Source organism: Strigops habroptila, chromosome 7, assembly GCF_004027225.2.
Source record: "Strigops habroptila isolate Jane chromosome 7, bStrHab1.2.pri, whole genome shotgun sequence".
Taxonomy (NCBI): domain Eukaryota; kingdom Metazoa; phylum Chordata; class Aves; order Psittaciformes; family Psittacidae; genus Strigops; species Strigops habroptila.
Window position 1 is genome coordinate 24,113,700 of NC_044283.2, and position 20,029 is coordinate 24,133,728.

Here is a 20,029-nt window from a genome sequence, read left to right on the forward strand (position 1 = left end):
GTGCATTGAGGGTACTATGCAATTTTTCCCTTCCTTTTATTGTCTTCTCTGAGCACAAGGCAGTTGCACCTATTTTCCTGCACATACTTAATCATTTTCATCACTTACATCTAGATCTCTTTTATTATTTTGAGCCTTTTCAAGGTGTGAATAAAACTAATATTTTTACTATTTTTCTTCTTTGAAATTTTGTGATACTTACTTTTTAAATATCTGTATACGTTGAGATGTCTATATTGCTTCATTGATTTTCTGGTTCTTTACTTGTCATATTTATAAAGGTAATATTTTTATGCATGCATTCAGATTTAAAATGTTGATGTCAGTTACTTCATTTTCTGAGAAACAAAGTGCTGTTCACTGGAACCATAGTAGTGAGGAGAAAACCATGTTTGGGTTGGGTTTTTTTTTTTCCCCATCTCTACAGTTTCGCCAGTGTTTACTACTTCTAATGCTTTCATCTACACCTAGTTTGTGTTAGAGAAAAATATGTAAACCAGAATTTAAGTCAATTCTATGCATAGGTTATTCTTGCTCCAGTTCCTATTTTGCACCATTTTCAGTGCATCTGTGAAAGCCATTTGGGTTAGTGTTTAGTGCTGTCTGCAAATTTCAACAGTGTAGATAGAGCATTTGCTTTAGAAGCCAAACTAAAAGGCACCACATTTATGCAGTGACGTTCTGCATCACCTTTGCCATTTCCCTTGTAGCTTTAAAACCCATGGGCTGTTTTCATCTTTTTGTGAGGGTAGGCAGAAGTCTCAAAGATAACATCACTCTTTGCAATTGGCAGCTAGTTAATGGAGAAAAACCCAGCTTATTGCCTTTGCTGGAGAAGGGCAGAATTCATCTGCTGCAGAGCTGGCTGCGAAGCACAGCTTCCTGTTGGTCGCCTTATTTTCTGTCTCTTGCCTAGTGACACAATGCCTTAGGGAACTAAGGAGAGAGGAGAAGAGCTGGACTTGTGGTAGATGGAGTGGGGAAAAAGAGACAGAGCATAGAAATCTTTTGAAAAACAGACTTCATTTGTTGATACTGCGAACCAGCCACTTAAGTAGACATAGTAGCAGTATATTCGGGGTATTATCTCCATCAAGATTTTGCACATAGAAATGCCATTGTAATGCTGCCTGTCTGCTTTGTCCAGTCAAAGCTCTAGTAACCAGCTACACTGCAGCATGTCTAGTCTGGTCTAGTGAAAGGTGTCTCTGCCCCGGGCCAGGCAGGTTGGAAGTAGATGATCTTTAAGGTCTCTTCTAACCCAAACCATTCTATGATTCCATATTGTTTCTGTCAAACAAAATCTGGCTTTTTAATGAAAGGAAATAAGCTGTTACTTGCTGCAAGAGGTTAGATGAGACAAAGTGGTACTTGCATACAAGGCTGGCATCTGTCCTACATAGCCTTGATCTGACTGCATCACTCTTGTCATGCAGTAAAACGACATTTTTGCAGATTCATAGGGTCTCAAATTATCTTGTGGAGAAGTTGACCTTTTTTAGAAGTACAGATGAGGTTACAGCTAAATTAGGTGAACTGATTGTGACAGTAGAACAGTGTTAAATACAAGTGAATTTACATAAAATTTTTTGAGAACTTTTTCAGACAGAATTTTACACTTATTTCAGAAAAAAAAATAATTTCAAATTTTGGATTTTGTTCCTCTATCTCTGTTCCAAAATGAATAGCTTGAAATGTGTATTTGATTTTTTTTCTTACTCATAATGAAGTCTTTATGGCTTCATTTTTACTTCAAAAACAAGCATGGAGACATTTAGCCTAGAAGATGCCATCCTAAAAATAATGCATTTTATGCATTAAAAATGCATAAAATAAAATGCTTGAAAAAAGATTTGCAACCTTTGTTATAGCCAAGTTAATACTTACTGGAATTCATAGGTCGTTAACTAGTAAGTGATTTCTGTAAAATAACCATTGTAACTCCTCCTTTAGAATGAATATCAGTGCTTTAAAATAAGTAAAATAACAAATCCTGTTAATAGGAACAGATTGTGCTTCTCCCCAGTAAAACTGGAAGAACACTGATGCCTCTCTTGAGAGAGTAAGTTTAGTAAAAGTGGGAGGAAAGAAGGCTTGTATATGTTGTGGTTTGGTTTATTTTTGTATTGAAAACTGTGCTGTGGCTTTAAGCTACAACAAAGAACCCTGAAACAACAGCAGGAGGAGAGGTGTGAATTCAGCTCTCCGATGGTTGTCATCATATGTGCTTTAACTTTTGAAACTCATTTCTCGCCACTTTACTAGCCCAGTTAATTGCTCAATTGTTTTGCAGTGAACTGTTAGATTAGGCAGAGCTGTATATTCCAAACATCCTACTTCAAGAAATAAAGCCCTTTAGAAATGAATGAGTTTACATCATGGCTTATAATTTTGATTTCAAAAGGCATACCCTTATATAAAGTCTTAATTAGACAGAGAAGTTGAAGAAAGCTACCATCTTTACTATGTGAATGTTTGTCACCAGGGTAGTAAAATGTGTAGCTAGCGTGGGAAAGACCTTGTCCTTAGGGTAACTTTATTCTTTATTTTTACAATCATACTGAAATTGTACCATACTTAATAAAAATTGGTCAGTGCTAGATAGGATCTTTTTGACATAAATAGGGAAAGAAAAGCAGGACTTAAGAAAAGTATGACTGAAGTTTAAGACTGCAGAAAGGAAACCCTACCAACTAACATTCTAAGATGTTCATAATAATATTTCCACTGAATGTGTTAAAAATACTCTCTTAAATCTTATAGGAATCTGCAGAAAGGGTTCTTTGATACATTTACCATGTGCTGACAGCTTCAGTCTTTCATGTAATTTTCTTAGTAATACGTGTGAGGTTCCCCTCTAGGTGGTGAGAGGGGAAATTCATACTACACTTAAATTTGAGTTGAGAGGTAAATCCAAAAGGAGCAGAGCTGCCTTGATATTCAGAGCTGCAGGTCCTCATGGCTGGGTGTTTGCTCAGAGCATGGGATTCACAGGTCAGTGTTAGATACCCAGGTTTCCTCTCTCTGGGTGGAAGGGATGTAGGCCAAGAATTTTGGAAGCCATTTCAGTACTACTACTGGGAGAGATAAAAGCAGGTCCTCCCCTTTCTCTGTTCTTTCCTTGCTGTGTATTCTCCCAAGCTGTCATGGCTGTGGCTAAATGGAACTGTGAAACAGATTTGTAAAACAGTTTGTAATAGGTATAAATAGCCTTTGAAACACTATCTTTCCTTTTTTTGCAAGTACCTCAACTATTAGACTCTTTCATGTGCTCTTTATGGACCACCGAAGCTTAATCTTTCTTTCCTTTTTTTTCCTTCCTTGTGGAAAATGGTTTGTAAGTTAGCGGCTGGAGGACAGGTGTATAGGGTTGGCCTTCTTCAGGTGAGGAGAACTAACTCTTCTGTATCCTGAATAAGTGTTTTATTGTGGGTAGTGGAAAACAGACACCACTGCACTTATTTTTTTCTTATTGAACAAGACTGGTGACTGCTGCTGAGTTCTGTGCAGAGCGCACATGTGTGCAGGCTCTGGCAACCGCTCTACTAAGGGTGCGGTCCAGCAAACTGCTGGCTCGGGTTTTTGTTTCTGCATGCTAGTTTGTTGCTACTTCAGCTCTATCTGCACAACTCTTGGTGAGGTTGTAATATAAGTCAAGTCCGTCATATCATGTAAAATTCTTTTTATCATTAATAATAGGGTTAATTTGAGGAATCTGGGTTAAAATATGGTTCAACCAAAAAAGAAACCCACAACCAAAAAACCCCAACTTCTGCCAACACAATTGAGGATGTGATAAATTGTGTTGGGGAACACGAATTTCCTAAGCATTTTCTTGTTGATCAGTTCTTTCCACTTCTGCTTCTTTTGCAGGCTTGGTGGTTTAAGAGTTGCTTTGTCTGAGTACTTGTTGCTCATTCACTGCGAGAATGCCATCCAGTTTTGCCAATATAATGTTTTTTGTGGTTACGTAGGTTACATGGTTACATTTTTCACATATACGAGTTCATGGATTCAGTTTCCGAAACGGCCACAAAGAATACTTGTTCCAGCTTGTCAGAGGGCCAGTGGTGGAGCAGAGCAAGTGACTCACAGGGGCTGAGAAGAAATGGACACAGCTTAAATAAATGGCTAACCACAGCTTCAGAGAGCACATGCGAGATAAAGTCCTCCAAGGGAAGTAGGCTTATTTCTGATCCCTCACTAGATACAGGTTTGAATTCAGCACAGAACATTTTCTGCTGAAAAATTCAGACTTTGTTTTTGAGGAGCTGTCTTGAAATTAATATCTTAGGTTAAGGACTAAGCTAAGTCTCTTGGTAGGTTTAGCCCTGAGTGTGCTGCCTGAGTTCATGACATGGTGAAAAATGTGCCTCCATTGTGGAGAAAGTAAGTAGTAACCAGTTAAAGAATTGTGAGCAAGAAAAGGTGCTTCCTACAGTGTACATAATTAGGATTCATCTCCTTTATGTCCCAGGCCCATGCATTCCTTTTACATTTTCTCTGTTCCTCTTTTCTCCCAAGCTGCTGTGGGAATGGATCAGAATAACTTTATTCCAATCCACCCTTGTTTTTCCCGTGTTGGCTTCTAACTGTGCTAGGCCTCGTTTCAGACACATGAGGCTTCATGCAGTAGGAGTGGTGGTATATTGATGTGTTTCTTGATTTTTACTTTTTTTTCCCTCTGTTTCATGCCTTCCCACTTTTACTAGCAGCATATATGCTGAGTTTTGTTCTAGCTACTTTAGCCTAAGTGTGAAACAAGATTTTAACATATGTGTGAAGTAAGACTTCAACATGTGGCAGCGAGATGTTTGATTCCTTATTGCACCCTTCTGTTGCTTTTTTAGTTTGCAGGGTCTTGGTAGATGTCTGTTCTTTCTTAACCAGCTGATAATGCTATAGATACCATCACTGGACTGGTCTTTGTGTGTCTGTTAGTTGAATAGTACAATATTAAATGATCGTACGTTTTTCACAAGGGTTTAGATTAGGTTTGGAGGAGGAGAGAAAGTATGAAAATGAAGAGAAATAAAATAGCAAGGGAATGTATATTAAATCATGTACATCAATTTTAAAATCACATATGATTTTTGTTTATCATCTGTAGACAGAATCACTGCACCTTAATATTGTGTGAACTAAGATTTCTGTTATTGTCTTCAGCAGAACCTCCAACAGCAGCCATACCTTATCATCTTGTCAAACTATGGAGCCCTGCACCTCAGATGAATTTTTCCAGGCTCTCAACCACGCTGAACAGACTTTTAAAAAGATGGAGAATTATCTTAGACACAAACAGCTGTGTGATGTGGTGTTAGTTGCTGGTGATCGTAGAATTCCAGCTCACAGGTAAGCTTATTATAATTTCAAGTAAAATTCATATTTGTTTACAAATGCACCTTCAAAGTGTGTCCTGTGTTTTGTTTAAAGAATGTCAGAACATCCTAAACAATTTAGAATACTTTAAACACGCTTATGTTTAGCATTTATTTGGAAACTAAAAGTTAATTTCTGTCTGTTCTATATGTGATACAGCATCAAAACAATTGTGATGTTTTCATATTCTACTTTTTGTCTTCAAGCATATAGTAACATATTTGTGTAACAAAATAAAACCCCCTAAAGTCCCAAATGCATCCTCAGAATATTGTAAGTACTAATGGTTTCAGTACCATAGAATGATGTAAAAAATGAAGTTGTTGGAGTCATAATTAGCAATAAGGACAGTCGTCTGTCCACATAAAGTTTATTTGCTCCTGTAGTAAGAAGAGTCCTTTGATAGTATACTACTGAACACTGACAGTAAGTGTTAGATGGCTAAATTAGATCAAACATTGCCCTACCTCATCTGTGTAATTAACAGATCGTATAGCATGCCACTTAAAAGCTAGGAAAATTCCAAAAATTGTGAAACAAAAGTATGAATAAGTGAAGCACGTTACCATAGTTAATGCACAGCGTTAATAGCTCTAATAGGACCCTAGGTATAAGTAAGCTGTTGTTTCACAAAAGGTCCACAACAGAAATAGCAGCCTAAAGCATTCCTGTTTTCCACTGCTCATTCCAACCTCCATAGTGAAACCACAGCTTAATACTGCAATAGTAAAAACATGGGAAGAGGTTGCTGCTTTGGGTTTGGTATTTTTCTTAAAAAGCCAGATCACTGCTTTTATTCAGATATCATCCACACTATTGTGCTGATACAACTGAGGGATTGATAATACATGCGGGTGGGAACTGACTTGAGCATGGAGGCAGTTATACTGTAACTTGGTATTGCTCTCAAAGACTTCATTTTATAAAACTTCATTTTTAAACCATTGAGACTATCCCTGATTTTTCCAAGTTGATTTAAGCAAATCTTACTGCAGTTTCTGCTAAAATGGATGGTCCTGCTCTCTCCCCAACCCCTGGCCTGAATTCCTTTGTAAACACTTAGAGCCGCATAGTTGTGGATGATGATGAATCCTTTTTGGAGAGACAATAGGGTGAGCAAGATCATTTGTTTTTCCCTGTGGCTACACAGTTGCTTAAGATTGGTCTTCAGTTTGTTCAAATTAGTTGCAAAACTTCATTGTTCCTGTGGAAAGTGAATCATACAAAGACAGGGAATGCACACACCCCTGTGGATTTGCACCCGTTGAAGTAATTTAGAAATCAAAGAGCTTTGGAGTGCTGTAAACATGAAAAACAGTGATAAGGAAAAGAATATAATTATATTATTAATTCATATTATCAATTTATTATGAAATAAATAAGGAAATAATTTTACTACTTTATGTGGCTGAAGGAGCACCTTTGCAGCATACAGTTCTGGAGTATGGTTTATGTAATAGTTAAAAAGCGCAGAAAGGGTGCAGAGGACAGCTGCAAATGTCTTGCGAGAACTGGAAGATTTTTTTTTTTTTTTTTAATTAGATAAACTGAAAGACTACATGCTAAAAAGTTCTTTAATGTGGTTCATACCTGATTCTTGTTTACTTAGAGAACTGTCTTTGCTCCTCCAGTTTCTGTGGTTGTATCTATTTCTGTAATGCTTAGGCATACGCTACCACCTGTTGTTTGCTCTGGTCTTCTCAGAAGGAAAAACATCTTGCTCTAGTTGGTATTTTATGTTTTAAATATGCATGAAAGTAAAGGCCGAAGAAGCACACCTTGTGCTTGTAGCAGGAGGTGGGAGGCTTATGATTGTCCTTAGTTCACTTCATAATGTTGGAGAAACTTAGAAATAAGCTTTGCCTTTCGCACAGCAAGTTCTTTCACTGTTTTGTTTTCACAGAGAAACATAGCAATAACTACAGTCTTCATCTCAGTATGTCCAAAGTACCTCACTGAAAATTAAACTTTTCCATAGTGAGAAAGATAAAGATGAAAATCTTAAATTTGGTTCAGAATTTTATAGAAATTCAGTAAGAAGAATGGCTTTAGGTATTTGTAGCTGATGTTATAAGAAAAAAATCTGTAGGATTTTTTTTTTATTGCCTACATCCAAGTTCTGACTTCTTCAGTATTGACTGCAGGCTGGAGCAGTCAGTGTATTGCAGAACACTACTATTTATTTTATCTTAAAATATAATAAACAATGAAAGATGTATTAAATAGATATTAGCTTAATGGCTTGGTGTTCTAAGATGTGTAAGAATATAGAAAGGTAATTTATATTGGACAGCTTTTTTTTAATTTCCTTTTTTTTCCTTAAAGATAAAATGGGTTTTCTTAATATGAGGTCACATAGAATTGGTAAGAAGGAACATTTTTCATTGTTATTAATCATGCTTACCTATAGAGAGGAGTTTTCAGATTTTCTGTTTTGAACCTGATATTTTCTGCGTTCACCGCAAATACGGATGTCTAAGTCATTACATTCCTATTTACTACATTCAGCTAACTGCTGTATCCATAACAAAAGTTTATTTTGTAACCTGCTTATGAGAACGTTCACGTAAGAAAAGGGAGGTCTGTGTAAATTCTTGGCCAGAGGGGATTTAAAGCCTGCTCTGTATCCTTTAACCAGCAATCCGAAAATCTGTGCAGAGACATTTTCTTTCTTGTTGACACTGAAAGATGGAAGTATAAAAGCTATGGGACTGAAGGAAAGAAGACAAATGGAAGCTTATGTTTTCTAGGGGTTAGAAAGCTTGTCTGGAAGAGTACAAATCCTGATTTGCAGACTTTTTTTATCTTGAGGCTTATTTATCCTCTTACTTCTTTTCCATATGTTTTAATAATACTTCCTTTCTTTCAGTTTGTAAATCCTTCCCTGCAACATTTTTTGTTTGTTTTAGCTACAAGTTTATAAAAGCTTAACACAAAGTGTCTTCCTAAAAAGTCAAAGTATATAAAAAAGCAGTTTTATGATTGCTTTATGTTAAGAAAGGTGCTATTGCTGCTAACAGTGTGGTTGTTTTTAAAAAATTTACAAAGGGTTTATTATAATCATCATTTCAGTGTTAGAAACAGCAAATGAATTTTGAAAGATTTGATTTCCCTGGAAGAGTGTAATTGGAAATCATTATAACATAAACATACTGCATGTATTTTTAGGTATTGCTTGCTTTTAAACAAATGTAATTTGAATAAACAGAGATACATTAGTAGTATGGGATAGTACCACTGTCATATATTCTTTTTATTACTAACATGCTTTGTTATCAAGAATAGAAACTAGGTGAAGCCACCAGTGTATGAGGTGCTTCATACTAGGATGCATAAACTATTCAGCATCACCTTACATCTTCAGCAAATGCTATTAATGAGTTCCCTAGGACTATTTTCAGCTGTTACACAGCCACAAACAAGATGTTGCCTAGGAAGTGTCCCTTTTATCTTTAAGATATTAAGAAGCTTCACTTCATTCTGTCAGGTGAATGGGGTTGGGAGATACTAAATCTGTAAATTGCCAGTTTGACAGCTATCATCATTTTACGTAATAATTGCTTTGAAGACCTAGAAAGCTGTCTAGATGATGCAGCTTGTGGCAGTTCCAACAAGAAGTACAATATAATTCAGGCGTGCCACCCCGCTTATGTATTTTACTGGCTTTCAGTAGGAAACTTCAAAATAAGTTAAGCTGTTATGGTGGGTCTTTCTATTTTTGCATCAGTACAAACTACAGAAATTAAAGACGTCAGCAGCCTTGGAACCTCCTGGAAGAACAGGGGCACATACTGACATACCCAGATTTTGTCAGTGTTTAGCCCACAGCTGTTGAGTCTTTTTCCAGAGAAACCAATTGTTCAGGCATCTTATGGTCTCCCAGGTGAAAAAATCTGGTATTCATTTGTTCTTTTTTCTCTACATTTTTCCTGTGCACTGAAAAAGAGCAGCCAACCTACTGCATGTAATTCAGTAGCCAAGTTCTTGTAATCTTATCTATGCAGAATTGAGTATTTGGCAGTAGCTGGTAATTAGGCAAGAAGGAGAGTAAGGGTAACTATTTTCAAGTGCATTAAGGCTTTTTCTTTTTTTTTTCTTTTTTTTTTCTTTTTTTTCTTTTTTTTCTTCTTTTTCTTTTTTTCTTTTTTTTCTTTTTTTTCTTTTTCTTTTTTTCTTTTTTTCTTTTTCTTTTTTTTCTTTTTCTTTTTTTCTTTTTCTTTTTTTTTCTTTTTCTTTTTTCTTTTTCTTTTTTCTTTTTCTTTTTTTTTCTTTTTCTTTTTTTTCTTTTTCTTTTTTTTTCTTTTTCTTTTTTTTTCTTTTTCTTTTTTTTCTTTTTCTTTTTTTTTCTTTTTCTTTTTTTTTCTTTTTTTTTTACTGTTGAGAGTCTTCTCTAATGTCAATGTATATGGATTTCAAAGGCATTTTAGTTTGGGCCAGTTATGGAAGAAATATCACTCTTGGGGGAGGAAAAAAAGACTGAATACAAAACCCATAGCTTGCTTCAGTTTCTAAACTGAGGAAAAGCAGTATTTTGTAGCATCAGGAGTTCCTGGTGAACTCTTAATATGGAGGAATATGTTAATTTTAGTGATGAATAAATAACAGAGATTATCTTTGTTAAAAGATACTAACTACTAACATGGCTAAGATACATGGCTACTAACAGAGCCATGATGGCTCTATTTAATGAGGAGATTGTGAATATAAGTGTAGTTTTTACAGTCATTGCACAGATTTTCTTTTGAAAAATCATACTTCTCATTTAGCTCTTTCAGAGCTTTTTTTAGCAAAAAGGTCAAATATGGATGGGAAAGTCTTCCCTGGATTCTTCAGTTACATGAGGGTATTAGCTGCTTCACATTGTATAATCTGTATGTAGGAATGCAGTTTAATTTCAAACAATCCAAAAAAAGGTTGAAAGAAAAATCAGTTACTAGCTATGAGATTAAAAGATTAATGAACAAGTGAATGTCAAGTGTCATGAGTAAAGTAGTAATTGGTTTTTATTGACTAGAGGGAAAAACATGGGATAAGAAAAGGCCAGTTGGCTGAAAGTCTGCCTTTGTTTTCTTTTATGCTAATTCTGTCACCTTGATACATTGTCACAGTATCTTTTAATCTCCTTTCTTTCTTCAAAAGAACTCTTTTCTAAATTAGTTGAATTAAGAGAAAAGTGTGGATACCTGTTCTAGGGCTTTTCATTGTGAACATGCTTCTTGGCTGAAATTATTACAAAATCGTTTTCATTATAATTTATGCTTTGGTATATTACTTGCATCAGTCTACTCCTGGGCTGCACACCCTGTTTCAGCATATGTGAATCACCCTGGAAAGCAGTTATCACTGTGTAGCATGTATTCCTTCTCACGAATCCAAACACAAGCTTGCAAAAATAGAAAATGGTTTGCATTTTAAACTTCTAATCACTTCTTTTGGAAGACTTCAAGACTGGAAATTACAAGGAGACATTTGCTGATATCAAACAGTTGGTAAAAGGTGTTTGAAGCCTCAGGTTATTGGCATTTCTTCAACAGTTGTTGCTAAGATATGTACAGTCCAGCAATTTTCTAAATAATAGTGCAGCTACCTGAACCAGTTGTACTGTTGGGGAAAGAAAAAACCACAACACAACAACACAACAAAACAACAACAAAAAACCCCCACTGTGGTAAGATTAGGTTTTAGGTTCTGTTTCCCATCACAGAGACCTTTCTTTTTCAAGCTCTGCATAGAAGTTAGGATCTTGACCTCTGGCAATACTGATTTGAAGTTGTTTGTTTTGGTTTTTTAAAAACAAATTCTGAACTGGACCTGCAGAGATATTTGGGTTATTTGTATCTGTCCATCTACACACTTGCCCTACCACTGAGAAAACCCCTATTTTGTACATGCAAATCTGATCTTGTCATCTTACTCTAGCACCAAAAGCAGTTGCAGAAACTCTCCCTTGATAATGACATGAATGTACTCTCTATTTTCACTAAAGTTGTACAGATCTCTGGGAGGTAGCATTTTCATGCAACTGCAGGTGTCATTAAACCTGAGGTTAAAATGCCTGGAAGTGTTGCCTGGGTGCTACATTGGCAGAATGTTCTAATATTTCTGAGTAAGCCAGCTACAAAATAAATCTCGTATTTCAAGAACAGTATGTTCTTTAAAAGAACAGAACTTTATTTCTCATTACAAAACTTCAATCATGTAAGATGTTAAAGTAAAATTAATCCTTTCCCCATATGCTTTTAACCCAACTTTGTTGCCGCAGCAACTAGAAAAAAAGGATTACCCTACTGTAGGCCTGACCAAATGGTCAATGGTCAGACAATCAGCAAGAAAAAAATAGTTGAAATTATTTCATTATTTATTACTTTGCAGCTAATTAACTAAGAGACAGGTTTTTGTAGTTCGTTACTCTGTGTATGTACAAGCAAATCCTCCCCACTAATGCACAGTTAGACTTACTCCTAAGCACTCGGCTCACCATTTCAATTAATTTGTTTGGTGGTTCCTGACCTCTGTCATCTTAACAAGCCAACATAATGATTCAGCACAGAATAAACTGACATTTTGTGAAGTATTAGATTCATTGAATGTATGCAGATTTACTCTGTAGGGGATTTGCAGTAGGCTTGATTCTTGGACTTGCTGTTTGCATAGCTTAGTACATACGCAAGTACATTTATATTTGAGAATCCCCTGTGAGCAAGGCAACAGCGAACTCCTGCAGCGCAAAAGTTGATCCAACTTCTGTTGCTCTTCTGGAACTCTCTTAGGGAAGAGACCAGCAGACCTCATGAATAGTTATGGTAGGTTTCATATAATGGAACTGTGGGTTGAATATTCCTGCCCCACATTGATTTCCTTTCTCTTTCACCTTAGTACAAGGCATCAAAATTCTTGCACGTTTTGAGGAGTGGCATTATTATATGTACTTAGTGTTTTACTTTCAGATATCTAAAGAAATGTCTCTTGTGCACCAACAGGTTTGCTTACTCAGTATCTTGAAATACTCAATTATTAGCAAAAGGCTAAATGCATACCCACAGAAGATTACTCTGTACCATCTCCATGTTTACTGTGCCTAGTTCTGTTACAGTATTAGTAAACGAATGCATGTGTAAAAGCAGTTTAAAGCACTTTGAAAAGGACTAGTAAGTCATTCTTTCATGTTTAAAAAAAAATAACTGACGTAATATAAATGGAATTCAACTTTCTTTTTTTTTTTTTTTTATTTCCATAATGTATATTTATATTCTGTTTCCAATTCACATGTGTTTTGTGGGTTGTTTCTGTGTTGGCTATTAAAAGTCTTTGAGCTTTGAAAGGGTAATTCATTTACTTCAGCAGCAAATGTAGAATGTACTTCATTATTCCTAGAGGGAAACTAGAGCATGGAGCAGTTTGCCAATTTTAAAATGTTTTTCTCAATACAGTGTTTCTTCAAAGGGCAAAGTAATGAATCATAAATTAAGAAACATCAGTTGACTAAGTTTTTTGTTTGTTTGTTTGTTTTTCTCTTTGTCTCCCTTTTCTCCTGCACAATGTACTCAGATTGGTTCTCTCCTCTGTTTCGGACTATTTTGCGGCAATGTTCACTAATGATGTAAGGGAAGCAAGACAGGAAGAAATCAAGATGGAAGGTGTGGAGCCAAATGCATTGTGGGCTCTGGTTCAATATGCATATACAGGTAATTAGAATGAAAATGGGAATTTCATCTAATTAATGCTCACAGGAGGACAATTCTATTCCATTACTAGATTTCAACCACTCTTTAGAAATTATTATTCACATTATTTAATGTCTTAAAAATAAAGAAATCATCATTGCTGTTACCTGAGGCAGCCTGGTAGGATATAGTTTCTCTGCTAATACTATATTCAGTTAGTTTAAAAATTATGTGAGTATCTTAAATGTATCCTGATTGACAAAAAAGGAATCTTACTGGGATTCCCTTTCGTTTCATCATCAAAAGTACTAATTTTGAAAAGCTGGTTATCTATTGCTGAGGGTGACGTTTGCTAAGCCTTATATTCTATCATATAATCTGTTAATAATTCTGTTGCCTCTGAGTTTTAGAGAATTCAACAAAAAAGAGGAAGCTAATGTGATCTTCCTAATGTTACTAGGTCGCCTTGAATTAAAAGAAGATAACATTGAGTGCCTGTTGTCTACAGCTTGCCTTCTTCAGCTCTCTCAGGTTGTAGAAGCATGTTGCAAATTCCTAATGAAGCAGCTTCATCCGTCCAATTGCCTTGGAATCCGATCTTTTGCTGATGCACAGGGTTGCACTGACTTGCACAAGGTGGCTCACAATTACACTATGGTATGTTGTTATTTAAAGTATCATCCACATTATTTAGTAAGGAAAATACAGAATGTTTGCCTGAATAAAATACTAATGTTTTTTCCCCAGGAAGCCTTGATCATCTTCCAAGAAATAATGCACATATTTCCCATGATGAGAAATGATAAAATAACTATGAAGTTGCTGGTTTAGAGTTGGAAGGAGATAGGCAAGCATTAATGGTTCTCTGTAACAGCAATGGGATCATGTGATACGCATTTAATAAAATCATTCAAAAGCTTGTTCTTACTTCTGTCAGTCAAAACCTACAAACTTAACAATGGGCAAGCTGCCATCATCTAGTGCAAAATAACACATTACTAAATGAAACTGTAGAATTCTTGTTTTGTAATGAGCTGGAGTAGCCAGGTTCCAAGTTATACTATATTCATCAATATAGATTCTGCATTATCCTTAATTTATTAGTAATGGGATGTCAGGATGGCATCAAACAATTTAATTTTAGGCTAGGTGACTAAATACAAATTTGCCAATGATCATTTTAGAATTAATTTATAGAAAGACTGACCTGCCACCTTAAACTTCTTCATCTTAATAGTTATAATTTTATTTTAATGCAAAATGTTCTTTTTTTTTCCTTTTCATGAGCATATTTTAGTAATGTTATCAGTAGAATAAGGCAGGAGAATTATCTCTGAGGCAAGTCAGTTCATTTGGTCTCTGCAGTTTTGCAAGGCATTTTTCTCTCCTCTTGATGAAATTTTTCCTATGTAAGCTCTTGGGACCTGAATGAAGACATATAGATACTGCATAAGGGATGTGGGAATGAAGATAGTACTTAATTTGCTTGTGTGGTGTGGCATCGCACTGCCATTAAGATATTGGCTTAGATCCAAGAACTGTAATTTCTGTGGTAATTGGTTTTAGAAATCTGTGGCTTTTCCTCTTGCTGCCTTAGTTTTTGCTGGTTTAAAAACTTTTTAAATTATTTCTTCTGGGCTTAAAATGACTTAGTTTAGTATGTACAACAGTTTAAAATAGCACTTTTTTTTTTCTTTTCTATATACATAATACAATGTTCTTCCTCAGTGAGTGGATCTCTGTATTTAAAATCTTGTACACACTGAAATTCACCAAAACAGGTCAATAAAGAGAGTGCAGATTGTAACTTACATGTTTCTATTCTTGATCTTCATTATTGCTCAAACAAAAATGAGGAGACTGCAATTGGGTACACAGTCAGATGAAACAGTAAAGATAAATGTGGCTTATGCCTTTGAAGGCATATTAGAAATAATGTTAAGCAAGACAGCAATACAAAACATATGCAAAAAGAGTCTGATCCATTTGTTCTTTATAAGAATAAGCATATATTTTGGTTTGTGCTATTATCATGTCCCTTATAAGTGGACTACCAAGATCAGAATGGTGGTAAATGTTAGACTAATGCATCTTTGAAGATGAATGTTAGGGATTATAGTCTTAATATTTACATTGGCAATTCATGACTTGTGGCAGAAAGGGGCTGAGAGCTTTCTAAAAGCCGTTCTTTTACAGCACCTATCTTTTCTGTTGCTCAGACCACAGGAAAACAGTTGTATGCCTTTTGTCCGTTGTTCACTTCAGTGGCAAAGTTGTTGCTTTTCAGGCTTCAACATGGTTGAAATTTAAATTAGGTGGATTTTAAAAAGCCATTTCCAAAACTAATTAGTTGTGCTAGATGGGTTCTTCCCAAGGCCTCTCTTAATGTTGTTTAGTTCCAACAGAGAGACGAAATTGAATTTTAGTAATAATGAGTAATAGAGAAGCAGCTTCTTTAGTTTGAAATGAATGTTGCTATGGAAACTGCATAGAAATGTGTAGTCCAATTGAATCTTCAATTAAAATAAATCCCCAAGTAATTTCATTTGTTTTAAAGCTGTTTGGGGGGGGGGGGGGGGGGGGAAGTTCAACAGTAGTAAGTGCCAGCCACTTGATGTACTTTTCATTACGAAGTCTTAGAGCATAAGACTTAAGCACACCTGTAGTACCTGGAAATTCTGGTTGCTAAAACAATGAATTATTTTTATGCTGCAGTGGGCAGCATAGAACAATGGGGGATTATACCGACTACAGTATATATTTCTGTCTTTTCCATATAATTTTGGTTCTTTTAAAGCACTTGAAATAGAAGGTAATGAATAATATAAAATACTTAGATTTTAATTTATATGCATTATTTTCTATGAGTTTTTCTTTTCCTTCAATGGAAAACAATCAGATTGCTGTATAACTGTTTTTCTGCAATTAAAATAACTTCTCAGTTTTCAGGGGGTTTGACCCATGCTAGAGTTTGATCGTCGTCATACCTACCTCTTTAAGATAGTTCTTTACACGAAGACTAGAAATTCAGATGAAAAGAGGATTTGATTCCAACTGAAAGACCGATCAGAGGGTTATCCAAGTAGGCCTACCTCTGTTAATAGACCTGCTCGGTCTGAATAATGTTAATTAGTGTCATTGGAAAGCATTATCATGATCTTATGGCATTATTTTAATTGCATAATACAGTGTGATTAAAAAAATTATAAGAAAGATTTGAATGCTACACTTCATACAGATACAAAGATACAGATCTTTGTAATGCTAAAAGGACTCAAGTGTTGCATTACTGCTGTGTTGACAGTTGATGGTAAGTTGTTTTTTCAGAGGAGAATAATTTTTAAAGTTATCATCAAAACAGGTAAATTTTTGACATTGCAAACTAAAACTTGAAAAATCCTCAGGATTTATTAAGTGAAACATGAAATCAACTGAAGTGAATGGTAGTGGATTTAACACTGTATAAAGGGCAACTCTGATTTTTATGCATCAGGATTTTAAAATACAGTTGACAGACATGAGATGTATCTGGGTAAAGATATCTGTTGTGCAAAGGTTAACCTGTTCTGCTGTAGTGTGTATATAGTATTGGGGTCATACAATGATAAATTTAGGAATTTTATTAGGCTGGCCAATAATGTATCTATTCTCTTTAATTCATAATGCCTTTTTGCTCAAAATGCCTTCTGTGCATTTTTTTGCTGTCTTCACAAAGTCAAAAGAAACAGCCCTTTTGTCATCTTGCTTGCTTGAAACAGTTGATAGTGTACCTTGAATGAAAACCAATAGCTCCTCTTCCACAAAAAAAGTAAACTAAAGGGAAGTTAATAGTTTCAGATGAGTAAAAGCTAGCTTGTGTTATTTCCAGAACATGAAATATCTATGGTGAATAGTGAGGTGTTCTTATGTAGTTTCTTCAGTAGCCAGATTTTAAGTGTCTTAATTAATAACCAAAAAAGCAGACATTCTAAACATTATATGTGACAGTGCCTGAGTCAATCCTAATGTGGATAGCTTTGTGATCTTTGTTACTCAGCTTTCCATGCTTAAAGCAGAGTGAAAGCTATTTTGATTTTCATCAGAATTCTTCAGAAGTACATGAGCAGAGATGATGTTACAAGATTCAGATAAACCTAATTTTGGAGTTTGCATGATTTCTGAGCACAGCCAATGCCTGTTTATGACAAAAACTTAGAGGATAGAGTAACAGATTGAGGTCAAGCATAGAAGCTAGGAATTTTGCAGAATAGACCATCAAATCATAGAATCAATTAGGTTGGAAAAGACCTTTAAAATCATCAAGTCCAGCCTTTAAAGTATAAACCTTTAGACTTGCTTTCTCCTGTAAGGCTACAAGTTGGGTATCAAACATTGCAATATGGAGTTTATGATTTGGGAGGAGGAATCAAAGAGGGATAATTTGTTGTTTTTTCTTGCAACAGCCAAACCAGTTTGTTCGGGGTGGGAGGGGAAGATGAGGGAAGAACATGGAAAGGGGAGAAATGTCAGTATTTTGTTGTCCACAAAGGGCCAGAGCCAAGGGTTGTGTTAGTGCCAAAAACAAGGTTTTTATATTCTTCCACTGAAATGCAGTCCAAACTATCCTGCTCAGTAATCATCTGACTTGGAAAATACTCATTGCCTTCTTTTTACCTATGAAGACGCAAGATACTTCTGTTTTTCAAGTTTCTTAAGTTCTGTCTAGCACAATAGACCAGTACTGCCTTGGCAAGACTAAATAGGTTTCTGCGTGCTGCCCAGCCTGTTTTGGAATCCAGAAACTGTGCAGAAAGGAGTCAAGCTACAATAGTTGTACTCTAGACAAACCTTGGGCACATTGAAAGCATTAGGTTGGTATATCGCTTAACACAGCAGTCAAAAGTGACTAAAAGTAAAGTAGCTGCTGTCTGACATTTGTCTATTAATAGTTTACCAGGAGGTCAGAGAACTCAGTGAGTTCATACCTGTTGACCAGCTGACTGAAACAGCCAGTAGACAAAATTACATTCACTGTTTGTTCTCATTCAGATCCTGTGAGTCAAGCACCTCTTGCTTTTTAGCTGCCCTGGTTCAAACAGCCCTCTGGTTACAGCTGCCTATTGGGCCACTTCAGTGTACCATCCTCAGCCTATAGGTGTTCCGATGCTCTCTGGGCTTCTAATCCTTTTTACACAGCGTAGAGGGATCCCACCTCACTGAATCCCACTATGGGAATTAGGTGCCACTTAGAAATAAGCATCGTAATGCCTTATCTAGTGCTCCTAATATTTTTCTTTATATCAAGTCCAAGGCAAACCTGTGGTTAAGAATATCACTATTATTGGCTTTGCAGTTGATGAAAGGGGACTTTAATGAGCAATGCACAGCACTGAGCACTGGGACTGTGTGTCCCTGTTCTAGCTAATACATGAGCCTCAGGCTACTCATTTGATAAAGTTTCCAAGCGCTTTGAGGAGCTAATTTTGGGGGGTGGGAAACTTTTTTTACTTTCAGGACCAGAAAGCGAGGGACTGAAACTGCAGACCATTTGTTCTCTGAAATATCCTATTCTTCCACAGAGAGTTCCCATAAGAAGAAGGAAAGAAAAGGCTAATGAGGAGGTTCAGAATGCTAGGAGATACACTGGCTCCTCCTTTCTGTCTTCAGAATTTCTGTGTTTAGAGGAAGAGGAATTGTCAGATTCTGATTATAAAAAAATCCAGACATAGGCCAAAGAGTGGCTGTATTCCCAGTGGAATGCTTTGATACTATGCTCAAAAGGAGAGTCTGCTTTAAAAATAGAATGGGAGCAAGAGGAAGTTGAAGTTGTTCCCATCAGAAAGCAATTGTCTGCAAGCAACAAGAAGGAAAATGAGCCTTTTTATACACAACAGCTGTTGAAGTGATGCAATCCAGTTGGAAAAAAGCTTTCCAAAGAGGATCCCTGACTGACTTACTCAAGATCACCTTGTCATTGGCTTCAGAGACAAAGAAAACTTTCCATGCAGGTGCTTTCCCCTTCCCCTTCCTGTCATCTGGATAGACAATATGGAAAGTTTAAGGTAGTAAGTGTTGGCTTTTCTCTCTGTCAGTACTCACTGCCTGTTTATTCAGCAAAACTAAAAACACAGCTCCAGCTGCATGCTCTCTAGGACAGAGAATCGGCAAAAAACCAGGAGTGGAAAAAGTGAACTCGGTGGCATCTGAATTTCTGTGAACTGCATGTTTAGACTCTGGAAATTATTTTGATCATTTTTTCAGCTTCAGTTTTACTCCCAAGGATTAAAATAAATTACGGAGCATGTGTAGCGCTACTGAATACTGGTACAGTCCTTTTACTGGTTTCAGTTCCTGTATTTGCTCATTTTCTTGACTTTCATTTTGTAATACAGAATGTTAAATGAATTAAAGAGGAAAAGACGATTCTATCTCCCTTCTAATCTACTACAGTTTTCACTTGGAATCTCTACTTTTGTGTAGCCCATTAGATCTCTCTAGTAGGAAAGCTTTTCAGATACTAAATGTAAAATTTCCCTTTCCAAATTCTATCCAGGAACACAGTTTGTGCACAGATAACACTTTCCATTCTTTTTCCTAATTTCAACTCCAGAGTTACCAATGGATTAGGCTCACTTTGATCTTTCCCAAGAAATCTTGTAGCCATGTTATGTATGTGTGGCTTTCATGTAAGGTGGACTGGTTTACTCCTTACTAGTTTTTTCCTCTTTGCTCAGCATTCTTTAATTAGTTGTTTTTGTAGTACTGAGGTATAGCTTTGAAATGATTAGACTAAGCAACAAAAAGGAAGAAGTGTTACCTTTTTCACTTTGTTGTCATGATGTCTTTTGCATGCATAATGCCAAACTGTATTGTATGTTTTTCTTGCCATTTTGTATGCTAAATTCATACCTGTTTTGCAGTGCAGGTCCTGCTTCTGGTCCCAAGTTTCTCCCTGTTGTTTTGACCTAAAAATCCTATTTTCTTTCAACATATATGTGCTTCTAATC

The 20,029-nt window shown here is 36.0% G+C and overlaps 1 protein-coding gene across 6 annotated transcripts in view; it reads left to right on the forward strand.

Moving 5' to 3' along the window:
- Nucleotides 1-20,029, forward strand: part of KLHL5 (kelch like family member 5) — a 60,510-nt gene that overhangs the window by 27,365 nt on the left and 13,116 nt on the right. For 3 of the 6 annotated variants that reach the window (XM_030493375.1, XM_030493374.1, XM_030493372.1), the window contains 3 exons: nucleotides 5,170-5,352; nucleotides 12,928-13,064; nucleotides 13,504-13,700. In XM_030493375.1, the coding sequence (XP_030349235.1) occupies nucleotides 5,210-5,352; nucleotides 12,928-13,064; nucleotides 13,504-13,700 (477 nt within the window). In that variant the 5' untranslated portion in view covers nucleotides 5,170-5,209. Of the gene's footprint in view, nucleotides 1-5,166; nucleotides 5,353-12,927; nucleotides 13,065-13,503; nucleotides 13,701-20,029 lie in introns of all 6 variants that reach the window. The other 3 variants (XM_030493373.1, XM_030493376.1, XM_030493371.1) reach the window with 1 other exon arrangement.